Genomic DNA, 25,172 nt, shown 5'->3' on the forward strand with positions numbered 1-25,172 from the left:
CTGGCGCCCCCTGGTGGAGAGTCTAGAGCTGTTCCAGTGTTGCACCACCAGGACCTAAACCTGCTCCTCCTGAATCTGAGGTTCTATGGGTCAGATTCTCCTCCAGGACCTGGAATAGACCTTATGGGAGGCTGAGGAGTGTGGTCCTCTGTCGGTGGGACACACCCTCTGGTCCCCCTTCTGGAACAGAGGGACCACCACCCCGGTCTGCCAGAGACACTGTCCCCGACCGCCACGCCCTGTTGCAGAGACGTGTCAGAGACAGTCTCACAACATCCAGAGACTTTAGGTCCTCAGGATCTCATCCCGGAGCCACTGAGGAGCCGCTGAGGAGCCACTGAGGAGCCACTGAGGAGCCACTGAGGAGCCACTGAGGAGCTGCTGAGGAGCCACTGAGGAGCCACTGAGGAGCCACTGAGGAGCCACTGAGGAGCCGCTGAGGAGCCACTGAGGAGCCACTGAGGAGCCACTGAGGAGCTGCTGAGGAGCCACTGAGGAGCCACTGAGGAGCCGCTGAGGAGCCACTGAGGAGCCACTGAGGAGCCACTGAGGAGCTGCTGAGGAGCCACTGAGGAGCCACTGAGGAGCCGCTGAGGAGCCACTGAGGAGCCACTGAGGAGCCACTGAGGAGCCACTGAGGAGCCAACAACCTCAGTCACTTCAGCTCGGGTGATGGACGCGTCCCTCTGAGTCCTCAGTCTCTGCTCCCTCCTCCTGAGGCGCCGGACGCTTTGACAATTTCTTTGGGGCCGACCAATAGTCCTCCTCCAGGGCCTCCTCAAACTCCTCCTCAAACTCCTCCTCAAACTCCTCCTCAAACTCCTCCTCAAACTCCTCCTCAAACTCCTCCTCAAACTCCTCCCTCCTCCCCAGACTCCTCCCTCCTCCCCAGACTCCTCCCTCCTCCCCAGACTCCTCCCTCCTCCCCAGACTCCTCCCTCCTCCCCAGACTCCTCCCTCCTCCCCAGACTCCTCCCCAGACTCCTCCCTCCTCCCCAGACTCCTCCCTCCTCCCCAGACTCCTCCCTCCTCCCCAGACTCCTCCCTCCTCCCCAGACTCCTCCCTCCTCCCCAGACTCCTCCCCAGACTCCTCCCTCCTCCCCAGACTCCTCCCTCCTCCCCAGACTCCTCCCTCCTCCCCAGACTCCTCCCTCCTCCCCAGACTCCTCCCCAGACTCCTCCCTCCTCCCCAGACTCCTCCCTCCTCCCCAGACTCCTCCCCAGACTCCTCCCTCCTCCCCAGACTCCTCCCTCCTCCCCAGACTCCTCCCTCCTCCTGGAGAAGAGAACATGGAAGGATAAAGTGTTGATGATGATGTGTCTTCTTCAGTTCATGATGGACAGTGAGGACACAGTGAGTGGATCATGGTTGGCTCTGCTGCTGCTCACCGCTCAGCTCACTCTGGTAACTACTAACTAACTACTAACTAACTGCTAACTAACTACTAACGAACTACTAACTAACTACTAACTAACTACCAACTAACTGCTAACTAACTACTAACGAACTACTAACTAACTACTAACTAACTAACTAACTACTAACTAACTACTAACTAACTACTAACTAACTACTAACTAACTACTAACTAACTAACTATTAACTAACTAACTAACTAACTACTAACTAACTACTAACTAACTACTAACTAACTACTAACTAACTACTAACTACTAACTACTAACTACTAACTACTAACAACTAACTACTAACTACTAACTAACTAACTAACTACCATCTACTAACTCACCCGTTACATTAACTATTATAGATACATTGTGTATCATGTGTGTTGTGTTGTGTGTGTGTGTGTGTGTATCATGTGTGTTGTGTTGTGTGTGTGTGTGTGTTCACATGTCTCTTGTGTGTGTATCATGTGTGTTGTGTGTGTATCATGTGTGTTGTGTGTGTGTATCATGTGTGTTGTGTGTGTGTGTGTGTTCACATGTCTCTTGTGTGTGTATCATGTGTGTTGTGTGTGTATCATGTGTGTTGTGTGTGTATCATGTGTGTTGTGTGTGTGTATCATGTGTGTTGTGTTGTGTGTGTGTATCATGTGTGTTGAGTTGTGTGTTGTGTGTGTATCATGTGTGTTGTGTGTGTGTATCATGTGTGTTGTGTTGTGTGTGTGTATCATGTGTGTTGAGTTGTGTGTTGTGTGTGTGTGTCAGGTGTGTTGTGTTGTGTGTGTGTATCATGTGTGTTGAGTTGTGTGTTGTGTGTGTATCATGTGTGTTGTGTGTGTGTATCATGTGTGTTGTGTTGTGTGTGTGTATCATGTGTGTTGAGTTGTGTGTTGTGTGTGTATCATGTGTGTTGTGTGTGTGTATCATGTGTGTTGTGTTGTGTGTGTGTATCATGTGTGTTGAGTTGTGTGTTGTGTGTGTGTGTCAGGTGTGTTGTGTTGTGTGTGTGTATCATGTGTGTTGAGTTGTGTGTTGTGTGTGTGTGTCAGGTGGGCCCCTCGGCGCCCTCGTCGCTCCGTGACGACCCGTGGCAGGTTTACAGCTCGGCTCAGGATCCTGAGGGCCGCTGTGTCTGCACCGTGGTGGCCCCGCAACAGAACATGTGCAACCGAGACGCACGGAGCCGCCAGCTGCGCCTCCTGCTGGACAAAGTGAGAACTACAACACACACTCCTGCTGGACCACACACACTCCTGCTGGACCACACACACTCCTGCTGGACCACACACACCCCTGCTGGACGAGGTGAGAACTACAACACAGCTGTTTGTCCAGTAGGAGGAGCTGTTTGATTAGGTTGATCCCGTTTGTAGACTTGTTGTTGTTGTGGTTGTTGTTGTTGTTGTTGTTGTTGGTACACAAGTGTTACATTCCCGCCAGACTCAAGTGGAGACTTGTTTCCTCTTGGTGACCTCTGACCTCTGACCTCTGAACTGTCTGTTTCTTGATTCAGTCACACGTTCAAAGAGTCCAGAGTGTGAATGATCTTTGTTGTGCAGGTGCAGAACCTGTCGTCCTCCATCAATGATCTTTGTTGTGCAGGTGCAGAACCTGTCGTCCTCCATCAATGATCTTTGTTGTGCAGGTGCAGAACCTGTCGTCCTCCATCAATGATCTTTGTTGTCCAGGTGCAGAACCTGTCGTCCTCCATCAATGATCTTTGTTGTCCAGGTGCAGAACCTGTCGTCCTCCATCAATGATCTTTGTTGTGCAGGTGCAGAACCTGTCGTCCTCCATCAATGATCTTTGTTGTGCAGGTGCAGAACCTGTCGTCCTCCATCAATGATCTTTGTTGTCCAGGTGCAGAACCTGTCGTCCTCCATCAATGATCTTTGTTGTCCAGGTGCAGAACCTGTCGTCCTCCATCAATGATCTTTGTTGTCCAGGTGCAGAACCTGTCGTCCTCCATCAATGATCTTTGTTGTGCAGGTGCAGAACCTGTCGTCCTCCATCAATGATCTTTGTTGTCCAGGTGCAGAACCTGTCGTCCTCCATCAATGATCTTTGTTGTCCAGGTGCAGAACCTGTCGTCCTCCATCAATGATCTTTGTTGTCCAGGTGCAGAACCTGTCGTCCTCCATCAATGATCTTTGTTGTCCAGGTGCAGAACCTGTCGTCCTCCATCAATGATCTTTGTTGTCCAGGTGCAGAACCTGTCGTCCTCCATCAATGATCTTTGTTGTCCAGGTGCAGAACCTGTCGTCCTCCATCAATGATCTTTGTTGTGCAGGTGCAGAACCTGTCGTCCTCCATCAATGATCTTTGTTGTCCAGGTGCAGAACCTGTCGTCCTCCATCAATGATCTTTGTTGTGCAGGTGCAGAACCTGTCGTCCTCCATCAATGATCTTTGTTGTCCAGGTGCAGAACCTGTCGTCCTCCATCAATGATCTTTGTTGTGCAGGTGCAGAACCTGTCGTCCTCCATCAATGATCTTTGTTGTCCAGGTGCAGAACCTGTCGTCCTCCATCAATGATCTTTGTTGTCCAGGTGCAGAACCTGTCGTCCTCCATCAATGATCTTTGTTGTCCAGGTGCAGAACCTGTCGTCCTCCATCAATGATCTTTGTTGTGCAGGTGCAGAACCTGTCGTCCTCCATCAATGATCTTTGTTGTCCAGGTGCAGAACCTGTCGTCCTCCATCAATGATCTTTGTTGTCCAGGTGCAGAACCTGTCGTCCTCCATCAATGATCTTTGTTGTCCAGGTGCAGAACCTGTCGTCCTCCATCAATGATCTTTGTTGTCCAGGTGCAGAACCTGTCGTCCTCCATCAATGATCTTTGTTGTGCAGGTGCAGAACCTGTCGTCCTCCATCAATGATCTTTGTTGTCCAGGTGCAGAACCTGTCGTCCTCCATCAATGATCTTTGTTGTCCAGGTGCAGAACCTGTCGTCCTCCATCAATGATCTTTGTTGTCCAGGTGCAGAACCTGTCGTCCTCCATCAATGATCTTTGTTGTGCAGGTGCAGAACCTGTCGTCCTCCATCAATGATCTTTGTTGTCCAGGTGCAGAACCTGTCGTCCTCCATCAATGATCTTTGTTGTCCAGGTGCAGAACCTGTCGTCCTCCATCAATGATCTTTGTTGTCCAGGTGCAGAACCTGTCGTCCTCCATCAATGATCTTTGTTGTCCAGGTGCAGAACCTGTCGTCCTCCATCAATGATCTTTGTTGTCCAGGTGCAGAACCTGTCGTCCTCCATCAATGATCTTTGTTGTCCAGGTGCAGAACCTGTCGTCCTCCATCAATGATCTTTGTTGTGCAGGTGCAGAACCTGTCGTCCTCCATCAATGATCTTTGTTGTCCAGGTGCAGAACCTGTCGTCCTCCATCAATGATCTTTGTTGTCCAGGTGCAGAACCTGTCGTCCTCCATCAATGATCTTTGTTGTCCAGGTGCAGAACCTGTCGTCCGCCATCAATGATCTTTGTTGTCCAGGTGCAGAACCTGTCGTCCTCCATCAATGATCTTTGTTGTGCAGGTGCAGAACCTGTCGTCCTCCATCAATGATCTTTGTTGTGCAGGTGCAGAACCTGTCGTCCTCCATCAATGATCTTTGTTGTCCAGGTGCAGAACCTGTCGTCCTCCATCAATGATCTTTGTTGTCCAGGTGCAGAACCTGTCGTCCTCCATCAATGATCTTTGTTGTCCAGGTGCAGAACCTGTCGTCCTCCATCAATGATCTTTGTTGTCCAGGTGCAGAACCTGTCGTCCTCCATCAATGATCTTTGTTGTCCAGGTGCAGAACCTGTCGTCCTCCATCAATGATCTTTGTTGTGCAGGTGCAGAACCTGTCGTCCTCCATCAATGATCTTTGTTGTCCAGGTGCAGAACCTGTCGTCCTCCATCAATGATCTTTGTTGTCCAGGTGCAGAACCTGTCGTCCTCCATCAATGATCTTTGTTGTCCAGGTGCAGAACCTGTCGTCCTCCATCAATGATCTTTGTTGTCCAGGTGCAGAACCTGTCGTCCTCCATCAATGATCTTTGTTGTCCAGGTGCAGAACCTGTCGTCCTCCATCAATGATCTTTGTTGTCCAGGTGCAGAACCTGTCGTCCTCCATCAATGATCTTTGTTGTGCAGGTGCAGAACCTGTCGTCCTCCATCAATGATCTTTGTTGTCCAGGTGCAGAACCTGTCGTCCTCCATCAATGATCTTTGTTGTCCAGGTGCAGAACCTGTCGTCCTCCATCAATGATCTTTGTTGTCCAGGTGCAGAACCTGTCGTCCGCCATCAATGATCTTTGTTGTCCAGGTGCAGAACCTGTCGTCCTCCATCAATGATCTTTGTTGTGCAGGTGCAGAACCTGTCGTCCTCCATCAATGATCTTTGTTGTGCAGGTGCAGAACCTGTCGTCCTCCATCAATGATCTTTGTTGTCCAGGTGCAGAACCTGTCGTCCTCCATCAATGATCTTTGTTGTCCAGGTGCAGAACCTGTCGTCCTCCATCAATGATCTTTGTTGTCCAGGTGCAGAACCTGTCGTCCTCCATCAATGATCTTTGTTGTCCAGGTGCAGAACCTGTCGTCCTCCATCAATGATCTTTGTTGTCCAGGTGCAGAACCTGTCGTCCTCCATCAATGATCTTTGTTGTGCAGGTGCAGAACCTGTCGTCCTCCATCTCGGCCCTGAGCCTCAGGACTCACTCTGAGCTTCAGTTTGTGGAGCAGATGGAGACGCAACTGAAGACGATGGAGACGAGATTCAACCAGGTCCAAGAGGGACACGAGAGCAGCTCCGCCCGGCAATACAAGGTACTAAAACAGCACTAAAGAGGGACTAAAGCAGCACTAAAGAGGGACTAAAGCAGCACTAAAGAGGGACTAAAGCAGCACTAAAGAGGGACTAAAGCAGCACTAAAGAGGGACTAAAGCAGCACTAAAGAGGGACTAAAGCAGCACTAAAGAGGGACTAAAGCAGCACTAAAGAGGGACTAAAACAGCACTAAAGAGGGACTAAAGCAGCACTAAAGAGGGACTAAAGCAGCACTAAAGAGGGACTAAAGCAGCACTAAAGAGGGACTAAAACAGCACTAAAGAGGGACTAAAACAGCACTAAAGAGGGACTAAAGCAGCACTAAAGAGGGACTAAAGCAGCACTAAAGAGGGACTAAAACAGCACTAAAGAGGGACTAAAACAGCACTAAAGAGGGACTAAAGCAGCACTAAAGAGGGACTAAAGCAGCACTAAAGAGGGACTAAAACAGCACTAAAGAGGGACTAAAACAGCACTAAAGAGGGACTAAAGCAGCACTAAAGAGGGACTAAAGCAGCACTAAAGAGGGACTAAAACAGCACTAAAAAGGGACTAAAGCAGCACTAAAGAGGGACTAAAGCAGCACTAAAGAGGGACTAAAGCAGCACTAAAGAGGGACTAAAACAGCACTAAAGAGGGACTAAAGCAGCACTAAAGAGGGACTAAAGAGGGACTAAAGCAGCACTAAAGAGGGACTAAAACAGCACTAAAGAGGGACTAAAGCAGCACTAAAGAGGGACTAAAGCAGCACTAAAGAGGGACTAAAGCAGCACTAAAGAGGGACTAAAGCAGCACTAAAGAGGGACTAAAGCAGCACTAAAGAGGGACTAAAGCAGCACTAAAGAGGGACTAAAACAGCACTAAAGAGGGACTAAAGCAGCACTAAAGAGGGACTAAAGCAGCACTAAAGAGGGACTAAAGCAGCACTAAAGAGGGACTAAAGCAGCACTAAAGAGGGACTAAAGCAGCACTAAAGAGGGACTAAAGAGGGACTAAAGAGGGACTAAAGCGGCACTAAAGATGGACTAAAGCGGCACTAAAGATGGACTAAAGCGGCACTAAAGAGGGACTAAAGCAGCACTAAAGAGGGACTAAAGCAGCACTAAAGAGGGACTAAAACAGCACTAAAGAGGGACTAAAACAGCACTAAAGAGGGCACTAAAGAGGGACTAAAGCAGCACTAAAGAGGGACTAAAGCAGCACTAAAGCAGCACTAAAGAGGGACTAAAGAGGTACTAAAGCAGCACTAAAGAGGGACTAAAGCGGCACTAAAGAGGGACTAAAGAGGGACTAAAGCAGCACTAAAGAGGGACTAAAGCGGGACTAAAGAGGGACTAAACCAGCACTAAAGAGGGACTAAAGCGGCACTAAAGAGGTACTAAAGCAGGACTAAAGAGGGACAAAAGAGGGACTAAAGAGGGACTAAAGAGGGACTAAAGAGGGACTAAAGCAGGACTAAAGAGGGACTAAAGAGGGACTAAAGAGGGACTAAAGCAGGACTAAAGAGGGACTAAAGCAGGACTAAGGAGGGACTAAAGAGGGAATAAAAAGGGACTAATGCAGGACTAAGGAGGGACTAAAGAGGGACCAAAGAGGGACTTAAGAGTGACTAAAGCAGGACTAAGGAGGGACTAAAGAGGGAATAAAAAGGGACTAAAGCAGGACTAAGGAGGGACTAAAGAGGGACTAAAGCAGCACTAAAGAGGGACTAAAGCAGCACTAAAGCAGCACTAAAGAGGGACTAAAGCAGCACTAAAGAGGGACTAAAGCAGCACTAAAGAGGGACTAAAGAGGGACTAAAGCAGCACTAAAGAGGGACTAAAGCAGCACTAAAGAGGGACTAAAGAGGGACTAAAGCAGCACTAAATAGGGACTAAAGAGGGACTAAAGCAGCACTAAAGAGGGACTAAAGCGGGACTAAATAGGGACTAAAGAGGGACTAAAGCAGCACTAAAGAGGGACTAAAGCAGCACTAAAGAGGGACTAAAGCAGCACTAAAGCAGCACTAAAGAGGGACTAAAAAGGGACTAAAGCGGCACTAAAGAGGGACTAAAGCGGCACTAAAGAGGGACTAAAGCGGCAATAAAGAGGGACTAAAGCAGCACTAAAGAGGGACTAAAGAGGGACTAAAGCAGCACTAAAGAGGGACTAAAGCAGCACTAAAGAGGGACTAAAGAGGGACTAAAGCAGCACTAAAGAGGGACTAAAGCGGCACTAAAGAGGGACTAAAGCGGCACTAAAGAGGGACTAAAGCAGCACTAAAGAGGGACTAAAGCGGCACTAAAGAGGTACTAAAGCAGCACTAAAGAGGGACTAAAGCAGCACTAAAGAGGGACCAAAGCAGGACTAAAGAGGTACTAAAGCGGCACTAAAGAGGGACTAAAGCAGCACTAAAGAGGGACTAAAGCAGCACTAAAGAGGGACTAAAGCAGCACTAAAGAGGGACTAAAGCAGCACTAAAGAGGGACTAAAGCAGCACTAAAGAGGGACTAAAGCAGCACTAAAGAGGGACTAAAGCAGCACTAAAGAGGGACTAAAGCAGCACTAAAGAGGGACTAAAACAGCACTAAAGAGGGACTAAAGCAGCACTAAAGAGGGACTAAAGCAGCACTAAAGAGGGACTAAAGCAGCACTAAAGAGGGACTAAAACAGCACTAAAGAGGGACTAAAACAGCACTAAAGAGGGACTAAAGCAGCACTAAAGAGGGACTAAAGCAGCACTAAAGAGGGACTAAAACAGCACTAAAGAGGGACTAAAACAGCACTAAAGAGGGACTAAAGCAGCACTAAAGAGGGACTAAAGCAGCACTAAAGAGGGACTAAAACAGCACTAAAGAGGGACTAAAACAGCACTAAAGAGGGACTAAAGCAGCACTAAAGAGGGACTAAAGCAGCACTAAAGAGGGACTAAAACAGCACTAAAAAGGGACTAAAGCAGCACTAAAGAGGGACTAAAGCAGCACTAAAGAGGGACTAAAGCAGCACTAAAGAGGGACTAAAACAGCACTAAAGAGGGACTAAAGCGGCACTAAAGAGGGACTAAAGAGGGACTAAAGCAGCACTAAAGAGGGACTAAAACAGCACTAAAGAGGGACTAAAGCAGCACTAAAGAGGGACTAAAGCAGCACTAAAGAGGGACTAAAGCAGCACTAAAGAGGGACTAAAGCAGCACTAAAGAGGGACTAAAGCAGCACTAAAGAGGGACTAAAGCAGCACTAAAGAGGGACTAAAGCAGCACTAAAGAGGGACTAAAGCAGCACTAAAGAGGGACTAAAGCAGCACTAAAGAGGGACTAAAGCAGCACTAAAGAGGGACTAAAGCAGCACTAAAGAGGGACTAAAGCGGCACTAAAGAGGGACTAAAGAGGGACTAAAGAGGGACTAAAGCGGCACTAAAGATGGACTAAAGCGGCACTAAAGATGGACTAAAGCGGCACTAAAGATGGACTAAAGCGGCACTAAAGAGGGACTAAAGCAGCACTAAAGAGGGACTAAAGCAGCACTAAAGAGGGACTAAAACAGCACTAAAGAGGGACTAAAACAGCACTAAAGAGGGCACTAAAGAGGGACTAAAGCAGCACTAAAGAGGGACTAAAGCAGCACTAAAGCAGCACTAAAGAGGGACTAAAGAGGTACTAAAGCAGCACTAAAGAGGGACTAAAGCGGCACTAAAGAGGGACTAAAGAGGGACTAAAGCAGCACTAAAGAGGGACTAAAGCGGGACTAAAGAGGGACTAAACCAGCACTAAAGAGGGACTAAAGCGGCACTAAAGAGGTACTAAAGCAGGACTAAAGAGGGACAAAAGAGGGACTAAAGAGGGACTAAAGAGGGACTAAAGAGGGACTAAAGCAGGACTAAAGAGGGACTAAAGAGGGACTAAAGAGGGACTAAAGCAGGACTAAAGAGGGACTAAAGCAGGACTAAGGAGGGACTAAAGAGGGAATAAAAAGGGACTAATGCAGGACTAAGGAGGGACTAAAGAGGGACCAAAGAGGGACTTAAGAGTGACTAAAGCAGGACTAAGGAGGGACTAAAGAGGGAATAAAAAGGGACTAAAGCAGGACTAAGGAGGGACTAAAGAGGGACTAAAGCAGCACTAAAGAGGGACTAAAGCAGCACTAAAGCAGCACTAAAGAGGGACTAAAGCAGCACTAAAGAGGGACTAAAGCAGCACTAAAGAGGGACTAAAGAGGGACTAAAGCAGCACTAAAGAGGGACTAAAGCAGCACTAAAGAGGGACTAAAGAGGGACTAAAGCAGCACTAAATAGGGACTAAAGAGGGACTAAAGCAGCACTAAAGAGGGACTAAAGCGGGACTAAATAGGGACTAAAGAGGGACTAAAGCAGCACTAAAGAGGGACTAAAGCAGCACTAAAGAGGGACTAAAGCAGCACTAAAGCAGCACTAAAGAGGGACTAAAAAGGGACTAAAGCGGCACTAAAGAGGGACTAAAGCGGCACTAAAGAGGGACTAAAGCGGCAATAAAGAGGGACTAAAGCAGCACTAAAGAGGGACTAAAGAGGGACTAAAGCAGCACTAAAGAGGGACTAAAGCAGCACTAAAGAGGGACTAAAGAGGGACTAAAGCAGCACTAAAGAGGGACTAAAGCGGCACTAAAGAGGGACTAAAGCGGCACTAAAGAGGGACTAAAGCAGCACTAAAGAGGGACTAAAGCGGCACTAAAGAGGTACTAAAGCAGCACTAAAGAGGGACTAAAGCAGCACTAAAGAGGGACCAAAGCAGGACTAAAGAGGTACTAAAGCGGCACTAAAGAGGGACTAAAGCAGCACTAAAGAGGGACTAAAGCAGCACTAAAGAGGGACTAAAGCAGCACTAAAGAGGGACTAAAGCAGGACTAAAGAGGGACAAAAGAGGGACTAAAGAGGGTCTAAAGAAGGACTAAAGCAGGACTAAAGAAGGACTAAAGAGGGACTAAAGCAGGACTAAGGAGGGACTAAAGCAGGACTAAAGAGGGACTAAAGCAGGACTAAAGAGGGACAAAAGAGGGACTAAAGAGGGTCTAAAGAAGGACTAAAGCAGGACTAAAGAAGGACTAAAGAGGGACTAAAGCAGGACTAAGGAGGGACTAAAGCAGCACTAAAGAGGGACTAAAGCAGCACTAAAGAGGGACTAAAGCAGGACTAAAGAGGGACAAAAGAGGGACTAAAGAGGGTCTAAAGAAGGACTAAAGCAGGACTAAAGAAGGACTAAAGAGGGACTAAAGCAGGACTAAGGAGGGACTAAAGCAGCACTAAAGAGGGACTAAAGCAACACTAAAGCAGCACTAAAGAGGGACTAAAGCAGCACTAAAGAGGGACTAAAGAGGGACTAAAGAGGGACTAAAGCAGCACTAAAGAGGGACTAAAGCAGCACTAAAGAGGGACTAAAGCAGCACTAAAGCAGCACTAAAGAGGGACTAAAGAGGGACTAAAGCAGCACTAAAGAGGGACTAAAGAGGGACTAAAGAGGGACTAAAGAGGGACTAAAGAGGGACTAAAGCAGCACTAAAGAGGGACTAAAGCGGCACTAAAGAGGGACTAAGAGGGACTAAAGAGGGACTAAAGCAGCACTAAAGAGGGACTAAAGAGGGACTAAAGCGGCACTAAAGAGGGACTAAAGCGGCACTAAAGAGGGACTAAAGAGGGACTAAAGCAGCACTAAAGAGGGACTAAAGAGGGACTAAAGCAGCACTAAAGAGGGACTAAAGCGGGACTAAAGAGGGACTAAAGCAGCACTAAAGAGGGACTAAAGCAGCACTAAAGAGGGACTAAAGCAGCACTAAAGCAGCACTAAAGAGGGACTAAAGCAGCACTAAAGAGGGACTAAAGCAACACTAAAGCAGCACTAAAGAGGGACTAAAGAGGGACTAAAGAGGGACTAAAGAGGGACTAAAGCAGCACTAAAGAGGGACTAAAGCAGCACTAAAGAGGGACTAAAGAGGGACTAAAGAAGGACTAAAGAGGGACTAAAGCAGCACTAAAGAGGGACTAAAGCAGCACTAAAGAGGGACTAAAGAGGGACTAAAGCAGCACTAAAGAGGTACTAAAGCGGCACTAAAGAGGTACTAAAGCGGCACTAAAGAGGGACTAAACCAGCACTAAAGAGGGACTAAAGCGCCACTAAAGAGGTACTAAAGCAGCACTAAAGAGGGACTAAACCAGCACTAAAGAGGGACTAAAGCAGCACTAAAGAGGGACTAAAGAGGGACTTAAGAGGGACTAAAGCAGGACTAAGGAGGGACTAAGGAGGGACTAAGGAGGGACTAAAGAGGGTCTAAAGAGGGACTTAAGAGGGACTAAGGAGGGACTAAAGAGGGAATAAAGAGGGACTAAAGCAGGACTAAGGAGGGACTAAGGAGGGACTAAAGAGGGACTAAAGCAGCACTAAAGAGGGACTAAAGCAGCACTAAAGAGGGACTAAAGAGGGACTAAAGCAGCACTAAAGAGGGACTAAAGAGGGACTAAAGAGGGACTAAAGCGGCACTAAAGAGGGACTAAAGCGGCACTAAAGAGGGACTAAAGAGGGACTAAAGCAGCACTAAAGAGGGACTAAAGCAGCACTAAAGAGGGACTAAAGCAGCACTAAAGAGGGACTAAAGCAGCACTAAAGAGGGACTAAAGCAGCACTAAAGAGGGACTAAAGAAACACTAAAGCAGCACTAAAGAGGGACTAAAGCAGCACTAAAGAGGGACTAAAGAGGGACTAAAGAGGGACTAAAGCAGCACTAAAGAGGGACTAAAGCAGCACTAAAGAGGGACTAAAGCAGCACTAAAGCAGCACTAAAGAGGGACTAAAGAGGGACTAAAGCAGCACTAAAGAGGGACTAAAGAGGGACTAAAGAGGGACTAAAGAGGGACTAAAGCAGCACTAAAGAGGGACTAAAGCAGCACTAAAGAGGGACTAAAGAGGTACTAAAGCAGCACTAAAGAGGTACTAAAGCGGCACTAAAGAGGTACTAAAGCGGCACTAAAGAGGGACTAAAGCAGCACTAAAGAGGGACTAAACCAGCACTAAAGAGGGACTAAAGCAGCACTAAAGAGGGACTAAAGAGGGACTTAAGAGGGACTAAAGCAGCACTAAAGAGGGACTAAAGCAGCACTAAAGAGGGACTAAGAGGGACTAAAGAGGGACTAAAGCAGCACTAAAGAGGGACTAAAGAGGGACTAAAGAGGGACTAAAGCAGCACTAAAGAGGGACTAAAGCAGCACTAAAGAGGGACTAAAGCAGCACTAAAGCAGCACTAAAGAGGGACTAAAGAGGGACTAAAGAGGGACTAAAGCAGCACTAAAGAGGGACTAAAGAAGGACTAAAGCGGCACTAAAGAGGGACTAAAGCGGGACTAAAGAGGGACTAAAGCGGCACTAAAGAGGGACTAAAGCAGCACTAAAGCAGCACTAAAGAGGGACTAAAGAGGGACTAAAGCAGCACTAAAGAGGGACTAAAGCGGCACTAAAGAGGGACTAAAGCGGCACTAAAGAGGGACTAAAGCGGCACTAAAGAGGGACTAAAGCGGGACTAAAGCAGCACTAAAGAGGGACTAAAGAGGGACTAAAGCAGCACTAAAGAGGGACTAAAGAGGGACTAAAGCAGCACTAAAGATGGACTAAAGCGGGACTAAAGAGGGACTAAAGAGGGACTAAAGCAGCACTAAAGAGGGACTAAAGCAGCACTAAAGCAGCACTAAAGAGGGACTAAAGCAGCACTAAAGAGGGACTAAAGAGGGACTAAAGCAGCACTAAAGAGGGACTAAAGCGGCACTAAAGAGGGACTAAAGCGGCACTAAAGAGGGACTAAAGCGGCACTAAAGAGGGACTAAAGCGGCACTAAAGAGGGACTAAAGCGACACTAAAGAGGGACTAAAGCGACACTAAAGAGGGACTAAAGCAGCACTAAAGAGGGACTAAAGCGGCACTAAAGAGGGACTAAACCAGCACTAAAGAGGGACTAAAGCGGCACTAAAGAGGTACTAAAGCAGCACTAAAGAGGGACTAAACCAGCACTAAAGAGGGACTAAACCAGCACTAAAGAGGGACTAAAGCAGCACTAAAGAGGGACCAAAGCAGGACTAAAGAGGTACTAAAGCGGCACTAAAGAGGGACTAAAGCAGCACTAAAGAGGGACTAAAGCGGCACTAAAGAGGGACTAAAGCGGCACTAAAGAGGGACTAAAGCGGGACTAAAGCAGCACTAAAGAGGGACTAAAGAGGGACTAAAGCAGCACTAAAGATGGACTAAAGCGGGACTAAAGAGGGACTAAAGAGGGACTAAAGAAGCACTAAAGAGGGACTAAAGCAGCACTAAAGCAGCACTAAAGAGGGACTAAAGCAGCACTAAAGAGGGACTAAAGCGGCACTAAAGAGGGACTAAAGCGACACTAAAGAGGGACTAAAGCGGCACTAAAGAGGGACTAAAGCGGAACTAAAGAGGGACTAAAGCAGCACTAAAGAGGTACTAAAGCAGCACTAAAGAGGTACTAAAGCGGCACTAAAGAGGGACTAAACCAGCACTAAAGAGGGACTAAAGCGGCACTAAAGAGGGACTAAAGCGGCACTAAAGAGGGACTAAAGCAGCACTAAAGAGGGACTAAAGCGGCACTAAAGAGGTACTAAAGCAGCACTAAAGAGGGACTAAAGCAGCACTAAAGAGGGACCAAAGCAGGACTAAAGAGGTACTAAAGCGGCACTAAAGAGGGACTAAAGCAGCACTAAAGAGGGACTAAAGCAGCACTAAAGAGGGACTAAAGCAGCACTAAAGAGGGACTAAAGCGGGACAAAAGAGGGACTAAAGAGGGTCTAAAGAAGGACTAAAGCAGGACTAAAGAAGGACTAAAGAGGGACTAAAGCAGGACTAAGGAGGGACTAAAGCAGGACTAAAGAGGGACTAAAGCAGGACTAAGGAGGGACTAAGTAGGGACTAAAGCAGCACTAAAGAGGGACTAAAGCAACACTAAAGCAGCACTAAAGAGGGACTAAAGCAGCACTAAAGAGGGACTAAAGAGGGACTAAAGAGGGACTAAAGAGGGACTAAAGCAGCACTAAAGAGGGACTAAAGCAGCACTAAAGAGGGACTAAAGCAGCACTAAAGCAGCACTAAAGAGGGACTAAAGAGGGACTAAAGCAGCACTAAAGAGGGACTAAAGAGGGACTAAAGAGGGACTAAAGAGGGACTAAAGAGGGACTAAAGCAGCACTAAAGAGGGACTAAAGCGGCACTAAAGAGGGACTAAGAGGGACTAAAGAGGGACTAAAGCAGCACTAAAGAGGGACTAAAGAGGGACTAAAGCGGCACTAAAGAGGGACTAAAGCGGCACTAAAGAGGGACTAAAGCAGCACTAAAGAGGGACTAAAGCAGCACTAAAGCAGCACTAAAGAGGGACTAAAGCAGCACTAAAGAGGGACTAAAGCAACACTAAAGCAGCACTAAAGAGGGACTAAAGCAGCACTAAAGAGGGACTAAAGAGGGACTAAAGAGGGACTAAAGAGGGACTAAAGCAGCACTAAAGAGGGACTAAAGAGGGACTAAAGCAGCACTAAAGAGGGACTAAAGCGGGACTAAAGAGGGACTAAAGCAGCACTAAAGAGGGACTAAAGCAGCACTAAAGCAGCACTAAAGAGGGACTAAAGCAGCACTAAAGAGGGACTAAAGCAACACTAAAGCAGCACTAAAGAGGGACTAAAGCAGCACTAAAGAGGGACTAAAGAGGGACTAAAGAGGGACTAAAGAGGGACTAAAGCAGCACTAAAGAGGGACTAAAGCAGCACTAAAGAGGGACTAAAGAGGGACTAAAGAGGGACTAAAGAGGGACTAAAGCAGCACTAAAGAGGGACTAAAGCAGCACTAAAGAGGGACTAAAGAGGGACTAAAGCAGCACTAAAGAGGTACTAAAGCGGCACTAAAGAGGTACTAAAGCGGCACTAAAGAGGGACTAAACCAGCACTAAAGAGGGACTAAAGCGCCACTAAAGAGGTACTAAAGCAGCACTAAAGAGGGACTAAACCAGCACTAAAGAGGGACTAAAGCAGCACTAAAGAGGGACTAAAGAGGGACTTAAGAGGGACTAAAGCAGGACTAAGGAGGGACTAAGGAGGGACTAAAGAGGGTCTAAAGAGGGACTTAAGAGGGACTAAGGAGGGACTAAAGAGGGAATAAAGAGGGACTAAAGCAGGACTAAGGAGGGACTAAGGAGGGACTAAAGAGGGACTAAAGCAGCACTAAAGAGGGACTAAAGCAGCACTAAAGAGGGACTAAAGAGGGACTAAAGCAGCACTAAAGAGGGACTAAAGAGGGACTAAAGAGGGACTAAAGCGGCACTAAAGAGGGACTAAAGCGGCACTAAAGAGGGACTAAAGAGGGACTAAAGCAGCACTAAAGAGGGACTAAAGCAGCACTAAAGAGGGACTAAAGCGGGACTAAAGAGGGACTAAAGCAGCACTAAAGAGGGACTAAAGCAGCACTAAAGAGGGACTAAAGCAGCACTAAAGAGGGACTAAAGCAGCACTAAAGAGGGACTAAAGAAACACTAAAGCAGCACTAAAGAGGGACTAAAGCAGCACTAAAGAGGGACTAAAGAGGGACTAAAGAGGGACTAAAGAGGGACTAAAGCAGCACTAAAGAGGGACTAAAGCAGCACTAAAGAGGGACTAAAGCAGCACTAAAGCAGCACTAAAGAGGGACTAAAGAGGGACTAAAGCAGCACTAAAGAGGGACTAAAGAGGGACTAAAGAGGGACTAAAGAGGGACTAAAGCAGCACTAAAGAGGGACTAAAGAGGGACTAAAGCAGCACTAAAGAGGGACTAAAGAGGTACTAAAGCAGCACTAAAGAGGTACTAAAGCGGCACTAAAGAGGTACTAAAGCGGCACTAAAGAGGGACTAAACCAGCACTAAAGAGGGACTAAAGCGCCACTAAAGAGGTACTAAAGCAGCACTAAAGAGGGACTAAACCAGCACTAAAGAGGGACTAAAGCAGCACTAAAGAGGGACTAAAGAGGGACTTAAGAGGGACTAAAGCAGCACTAAAGAGGGACTAAAGCAGCACTAAAGAGGGACTAAGAGGGACTAAAGAGGGACTAAAGCAGCACTAAAGAGGGACTAAAGCAGCACTAAAGCAGCACTAAAGAGGGACTAAAGAGGGACTAAAGAGGGACTAAAGAGGGACTAAAGCAGCACTAAAGAGGGACTAAAGCAGCACTAAAGAGGGACTAAAGCAGCACTAAAGCAGCACTAAAGAGGGACTAAAGAGGGACTAAAGAGGGACTAAAGCAGCACTAAAGAGGGACTAAAGAAGGACTAAAGCGGCACTAAAGAGGGACTAAAGCGGGACTAAAGAGGGACTAAAGCGGCACTAAAGAGGGACTAAAGCAGCACTAAAGCAGCACTAAAGAGGGACTAAAGAGGGACTAAAGCAGCACTAAAGAGGGACTAAAGCGGCACTAAAGAGGGACTAAAGCGGCACTAAAGAGGGACTAAAGCGGCACTAAAGAGGGACTAAAGCGGGACTAAAGCAGCACTAAAGAGGGACTAAAGAGGGACTAAAGCAGCACTAAAGAGGGACTAAAGAGGGACTAAAGCAGCACTAAAGAGGGACTAAAGCGGCACTAAAGAGGGACTAAAGAGGGACTAAAGCAGCACTAAAGAGGGACTAAAGCAGCACTAAAGCAGCACTAAAGAGGGACTAAAGCAGCACTAAAGAGGGACTAAAGAGGGACTAAAGCAGCACTAAAGAGGGACTAAAGCGGCACTAAAGAGGGACTAAAGCGGCACTAAAGAGGGACTAAAGCGGCACTAAAGAGGGACTAAAGCGGCACTAAAGAGGGACTAAAGCGACACTAAAGAGGGACTAAAGCGGCACTAAAGAGGGACTAAAGCGGCACTAAAGAGGGACTAAACCAGCACTAAAGAGGGACTAAAGCGGCACTAAAGAGGTACTAAAGCAGCACTAAAGAGGGACTAAACCAGCACTAAAGAGGGACTAAACCAGCACTAAAGAGGGACTAAAGCAGCACTAAAGAGGGACCAAAGCAGGACTAAAGAGGTACTAAAGCGGCACTAAAGAGGGACTAAAGCAGCACTAAAGAGGGACTAAAGCGGCACTAAAGAGGGACTAAAGCGGCACTAAAGAGGGACTAAAGCGGGACTAAAGCAGCACTAAAGAGGGACTAAAGAGGGACTAAAGCAGCACTAAAGATGGACTAAAGCGGGACTAAAGAGGGACTAAAGAGGGACTAAAGCAGCACTAAAGAGGGACTAAAGCAGCACTAAAGCAGCACTAAAGAGGGACTAAAGCAGCACTAAAGAGGGACTAAAGCGGCACTAAAGAGGGACTAAAGCGGCACTAAAGAGGGACTAAAGCGACACTAAAGAGGGACTAAAGCGGCACTAAAGAGGGACTAAAGCGGAACTAAAGAGGGACTAAAGCAGCACTAAAGAGGTACTAAAGCGGCACTAAAGAGGGACTAAACCAGCACTAAAGAGGGACTAAAGCGGCACTAAAGAGGTACTAAAGCGGCACTAAAGAGGTACTAAAGCAGGACTAAAGAGGGACAAAAGAGGGACTAAAGAGGGACTAAAGAGGGACTAAACCAGCACTAAAGAGGGACTAAAGCGGCACTAAAGAGGTACTAAAGCGGCACTAAAGAGGGACTAAACCAGCACTAAAGAGGGACTAAAGCGGCACTAAAGAGGTACTAAAGCGGCACTAAAGAGGTACTAAAGCAGGACTAAAGAGGGACAAAAGAGGGACTAAAGAGGGACTAAAGAGGGACAAAAGAGGGACTAAAGAGGGACTAAAGAGGGACTAAAGAGGGACTAAAGCAGGACTAAAGAGGGACTAAAGAGGGACTAAAGCGGCACTAAAGAGGGACTAAACCAGCACTAAAGAGGGACTAAACCAGCACTAAAGAGGGACTAAACCGGCACTAAAGAGGTACTAAAGCAGGACTAAAGAGGGACAAAAGAGGGACTAAAGAGGGACTAAAGAGGGACTAAAGCAGGACTAAAGAGGGACTAAAGAGGGACTAAAGAGGGACTAAAGAGGGACTAAAGCAGGACTAAAGAGGGACTAAAGCAGGAATAAAAAGGGACTAAAGCAGGACTAAGGAGGGACTAAAGAGGGTCTAAAGAGGGACCAAAGAGGGACTTAAGAGTGACTAAAGCAGGACTAAGGAGGGACTAAAGAGGGACTAAAGCAGCACTAAAGAGGGACTAAAGCAGCACTAAAGCAGCACTAAAGAGGGACTAAAGCAGCACTAAAGCAGCACTAAAGAGGGACTAAAGCAGCACTAAAGAGGGACTAAAGAGGGACTAAAGCAGCACTAAAGAGGGACTAAAGCAGCACTAAAGAGGGACTAAAGAGGGACTAAAGCAGCACTAAATAGGGACTAAAGAGGGACTAAAGCAGCACTAAAGAGGGACTAAAGCGGGACTAAATAGGGACTAAAGAGGGACTAAAGCAGCACTAAAGAGGGACTAAAGCAGCACTAAAGAGGGACTAAAGCAGCACTAAAGAGGGACTAAAGAGGGACTAAAGCAGCACTAAAGCAGCACTAAAGAGGGACTAAAAAGGGACTAAAGCGGCACTAAAGAGGGACTAAAGCGGCAATAAAGAGGGACTAAAGCAGCACTAAAGAGGGACTAAAGAGGGACTAAAGCAGCACTAAAGAGGGACTAAAGCAGCACTAAAGCAGCACTAAAGAGGTACTAAAGAGGGACTAAAGCAGCACTAAAGAGGGACTAAAGCGGCACTAAAGAGGGACTAAAGCGGCACTAAAGAGGGACTAAAGCAGCACTAAAGAGGGACTAAAGCGGCACTAAAGAGGTACTAAAGCAGCACTAAAGAGGGACTAAACCAGCACTAAAGAGGGACTAAAGCAGCACTAAAGAGGGACCAAAGCAGGACTAAAGAGGTACTAAAGCGGCACTAAAGAGGGACTAAAGCAGCACTAAAGAGGGACTAAAGCAGCACTAAAGAGGGACTAAAGCAGCACTAAAGAGGGACTAAAGCAGGACTAAAGAGGGACTAAAGAGGGACTAAAGAGGGTCTAAAGAAGGACTAAAGCAGGACTAAAGAGGGACTAAAGCAGCACTAAAGAGGGACTAAAGCGGCACTAAAGAGGGACTAAAGCGACACTAAAGAGGGACTAAAGCGGCACTAAAGAGGGACTAAAGCGGAACTAAAGAGGGACTAAAGCAGCACTAAAGAGGTACTAAAGCAGCACTAAAGAGGTACTAAAGCGGCACTAAAGAGGGACTAAACCAGCACTAAAGAGGGACTAAACCAGCACTAAAGAGGGACTAAAGCGGCACTAAAGAGGTACTAAAGCAGGACTAAAGAGGGACAAAAGAGGGACAAAAGAGGGACTAAAGAGGGACTAAAGAGGGACTAAAGCAGGACTAAAGAGGGACTAAAGAGGGACTAAAGAGGGACTAAAGAGGGACTAAAGCAGGACTAAAGAGGGACTAAAGCAGGACTAAGGAGGGACTAAAGAGGGAATAAAAAGGGACTAAAGCAGGACTAAGGAGGGACTAAAGAGGGTCTAAAGAGGGACCAAAGAGGGACTTAAGAGTGACTAAAGCAGGACTAAGGAGGGACTAAAGAGGGACTAAAGCAGCACTAAAGAGGGACTAAAGCAGCACTAAAGCAGCACTAAAGAGGGACTAAAGCAGCACTAAAGCAGCACTAAAGAGGGACTAAAGCAGCACTAAAGAGGGACTAAAGAGGGACTAAAGCAGCACTAAAGCAGCACTAAAGAGGGACTAAAGCAGCACTAAAGAGGGACTAAAGCAGCACTAAAGAGGGACTAAAGAGGGACTAAAGCAGCACTAAATAGGGACTAAAGAGGGACTAAAGCAGCACTAAAGAGGGACTAAAGCGGGACTAAATAGGGACTAAAGAGGGACTAAAGCGGGACTAAAGCAGCACTAAAGAGGGACTAAAGCAGCACTAAAGAGGGACTAAAGCAGCACTAAAGCAGCACTAAAGAGGGACTAAAAAGGGACTAAAGCGGCACTAAAGAGGGACTAAAGCGGCAATAAAGAGGGACTAAAGCAGCACTAAAGAGGGACTAAAGAGGGACTAAAGCAGCACTAAAGAGGGACTAAAGCAGCACTAAAGCAGCACTAAAGAGGTACTAAAGAGGGACTAAAGCAGCACTAAAGAGGGACTAAAGCGGCACTAAAGAGGGACTAAAGCGGCACTAAAGAGGGACTAAAGCAGCACTAAAGAGGGACTAAAGCGGCACTAAAGAGGTACTAAAGCAGCACTAAAGAGGGACTAAACCAGCACTAAAGAGGGACTAAAGCAGCACTAAAGAGGGACCAAAGCAGGACTAAAGAGGTACTAAAGCGGCACTAAAGAGGGACTAAAGCAGCACTAAAGAGGGACTAAAGCAGCACTAAAGAGGGACTAAAGCAGCACTAAAGAGGGACTAAAGCAGGACTAAAGAGGGACTAAAGAGGGACTAAAGAGGGTCTAAAGAAGGACTAAAGCAGGACTAAAGAGGGACTAAAGCAGGACTAAGGAGGGACTAAGGAGGGACTAAAGCAGCACTAAAGAGGGACTAAAGCAGCACTAAAGAGGGACTAAACCAGCACTAAAGAGGGACTAAAGCAGCACTAAAGAGGGACCAAAGCAGGACTAAAGAGGGTCTAAAGAGGGACTAAAGAGAGACTAAAGCAGGACTAAGGAGGGACTAAAGCAGGACTAAAGAGGGACTAAAGAGGGACTTAAGAGTGACTAAAGCAGGACTAAGGAGGGACTAAAGAGGGAATAAAGAGGGACTAAAGCAGGACTAAGGAGGGACTAAGGAGGGACTAAAGAGGGACTAAAGCAGCACTAAAGAGGGACTAAAGCAGCACTAAAGAGGGACTAAAGCAGCACTAAAGAGGGACTAAAGCAGCACTAAAGCAGCACTAAAGAGGGACTAAAGCAGCACTAAAGAGGGACTAAAGAGGGACTAAAGCAGCACTAAATAGGGACTAAAGCGGCACTAAAGAGGGACTAAAGCGGCACTAAAGAGGGACTAAAGCGGCACTAAAGAGGTACTAAAGCAGCACTAAAGAGGGACTAAACCAGCACTAAAGAGGGACTAAAGCAGCACTAAAGAGGGACCAAAGCAGGATTAAAGAGGGACTAAAGCAGCACTAAAGAGGGACTAAAGCAGCACTAAAGAGGGACTAAAGCGGGACTAAATAGGGACTAAAGAGGGACTAAAGAGGGACTAAAGCAGCACTAAAGAGGGACTAAAGAGGGACTAAAGCAGCACTAAAGAGGGACTAAAGCGGCACTAAAGAGGGACTAAAGCGGCACTAAAGAGGGACTAAAGCGGCACTAAAGAGGGACTAAAGCGGCACCAAAGAGGGACTAAAGCGGCACTAAAGAGGGACTAAAGCGGCACTAAAGAGGTACTAAAGCGGCACTAAAGAGGGACTAAAGCGGCACTAAAGAGGTACTAAAGCAGCACTAAAGAGGGACTAAACCAGCACTAAAGAGGGACTAAAGCAGCACTAAAGAGGGACCAAAGCAGGATTAAAGAGGGACTAAAGCAGCACTAAAGAGGGACTAAAGCAGGACTAAAGAGGGACTAAAGAGGGACTTAAGAGGGACTAAAGCAGGACTAAGGAGGGACTAAGGAGGGACTAAAGAGGGTCTAAAGAGGGACCAAAGAGGGACTTAAGAGTGACTAAAGCAGGACTAAGGAGGGACTAAAGAGGGACTAAAGAGGGAATAAAAAGGGACTAAAGCAGGACTAAGGAGGGACTAAAGAGGGACTAAAGCAGCACTAAAGAGGGACTAAAGCAGCACTAAAGCAGCACTAAAGAGGGACTAAAGCAGCACTAAAGAGGGACTAAAGAGGGACTAAAGAGGGACTAAAGCAGCACTAAAGCAGCACTAAAGAGGGACTAAAGCAGCACTAAAGAGGGACTAAAGAGGGACTAAAGCAGCACTAAATAGGGACTAAAGCAGCACTAAAGCAGCACTAAAGAGGGACTAAAGCAGCACTAAAGAGGGACTAAAGCAGCACTAAATAGGGACTAAAGCAGCACTAAAGCAGCACTAAAGAGGGACTAAAGAGCGACTAAAGAGGGACTAAAGCAGCACTAAAGCAGCACTAAAGAGGGACTAAAGCAGCACTAAAGAGGGACTAAAGAGGGACTAAAGCAGCACTAAATAGGGACTAAAGAGGGACTAAAGCAGCACTAAAGAGGGACTAAAGCGGGACTAAATAGGGACTAAATAGGGACTAAAGAGGGACTAAAGCAGCACTAAAGAGGGACTAAAGCGGCACTAAAGAGGTACTAAAGCAGCACTAAAGAGGGACTAAACCAGCACTAAAGAGGGACTAAAGCAGCACTAAAGAGGGACCAAAGCAGGACTAAAGAGGTACTAAAGCGGCACTAAAGAGGGACTAAAGCAGCACTAAAGAGGGACTAAAGCAGCACTAAAGAGGGACTAAAGCAGCACTAAAGAGGGACTAAAGCAGGACTAAAGAGGGACTAAAGAGGGACTAAAGAGGGTCTAAAGAAGGACTAAAGCAGGACTAAAGAGGGACTAAAGCAGGACTAAGGAGGGACTAAGGAGGGACTAAAGCAGCACTAAAGAGGGACTAAAGCAGCACTAAAGAGGGACTAAACCAGCACTAAAGAGGGACTAAAGCAGCACTAAAGAGGGACCAAAGCGGGACTAAAGAGGGTCTAAAGAGGGACTAAAGAGAGACTAAAGCAGGACTAAGGAGGGACTAAAGCAGGACTAAAGAGGGACTAAAGAGGGACTTAAGAGTGACTAAAGCAGGACTAAGGAGGGACTAAAGAGGGAATAAAGAGGGACTAAAGCAGGACTAAGGAGGGACTAAGGAGGGACTAAAGAGGGACTAAAGCAGCACTAAAGAGGGACTAAAGCAGCACTAAAGAGGGACTAAAGCAGCACTAAAGAGGGACTAAAGCAGCACTAAAGCAGCACTAAAGAGGGACTAAAGCAGCACTAAAGAGGGACTAAACCAGCACTAAAGAGGGACTAAAGCAGCACTAAAGAGGGACCAAAGCAGGATTAAAGAGGGACTAAAGCAGCACTAAAGAGGGACTAAAGCAGCACTAAAGAGGGACTAAAGCGGGACTAAATAGGGACTAAAGAGGGACTAAAGAGGGACTAAAGCAGCACTAAAGAGGGACAAAAGAGGGACTAAAGCAGCACTAAAGAGGGACTAAAGCGGCACTAAAGAGGGACTAAAGCGGCACTAAAGAGGGACTAAAGCGGCACTAAAGAGGGACTAAAGCGGCACCAAAGAGGGACTAAAGCGGCACTAAAGAGGGACTAAAGCGGCACTAAAGAGGTACTAAAGCGGCACTAAAGAGGGACTAAAGCGGCACTAAAGAGGTACTAAAGCAGCACTAAAGAGGGACTAAACCACAAGCTAAAGAGGGACTAAAGCAGCACTAAAGAGGGACCAAAGCAGGATTAAAGAGGGACTAAAGCAGCACTAAAGAGGGACTAAAGCAGGACTAAAGAGGGACCAAAGAGGGACTTAAGAGGGACTAAAGCAGGACTAAGGAGGGACTAAAGAGGGTCTAAAGAGGGAATAAAAAGGGACTAAAGCAGGACTAAAGAGGGACTAAAGCAGCACTAAAGAGGGACTAAAGCAGCACTAAAGCAGCACTAAAGAGGGACTAAAGCAGCACTAAAGAGGGACTAAAGAGGGACTAAAGAGGGACTAAAGCAGCACTAAAGCAGCACTAAAGAGGGACTAAAGCAGCACTAAAGAGGGACTAAAGAGGGACTAAAGCAGCACTAAATAGGGACTAAAGCAGCACTAAAGCAGCACTAAAGAGGGACTAAAGCAGCACTAAAGAGGGACTAAAGCAGCACTAAATAGGGACTAAAGCAGCACTAAAGCAGCACTAAAGAGGGACTAAAGAGCGACTAAAGAGGGACTAAAGCAGCACTAAAGCAGCACTAAAGAGG

The 25,172-nt window shown here is 46.9% G+C and overlaps 1 protein-coding gene across 1 annotated transcript in view; it reads left to right on the top strand.

Annotated features, from left to right (window-relative positions):
* Positions 1–25,172, top strand: part of LOC140347165 (noelin-like) — a 49,468-nt gene that overhangs the window by 4,924 nt on the left and 19,372 nt on the right. Inside the window, exons 2-4 of the mRNA XM_072433511.1 lie at positions 1,332–1,406; positions 2,458–2,619; positions 6,064–6,219. Of these exons, the coding sequence (XP_072289612.1) occupies positions 1,335–1,406; positions 2,458–2,619; positions 6,064–6,219 (390 nt within the window). The 5' untranslated portion in view covers positions 1,332–1,334. The remainder of the gene's footprint in view (positions 1–1,331; positions 1,407–2,457; positions 2,620–6,063; positions 6,220–25,172) is intronic.

Source organism: Eucyclogobius newberryi, unplaced genomic scaffold, assembly GCF_026437365.1.
Source record: "Eucyclogobius newberryi isolate DKJ021-1_F unplaced genomic scaffold, fEucNew1.0.hap1 SCAF_6, whole genome shotgun sequence".
Lineage (NCBI taxonomy): Eukaryota > Metazoa > Chordata > Actinopteri > Gobiiformes > Gobiidae > Eucyclogobius > Eucyclogobius newberryi.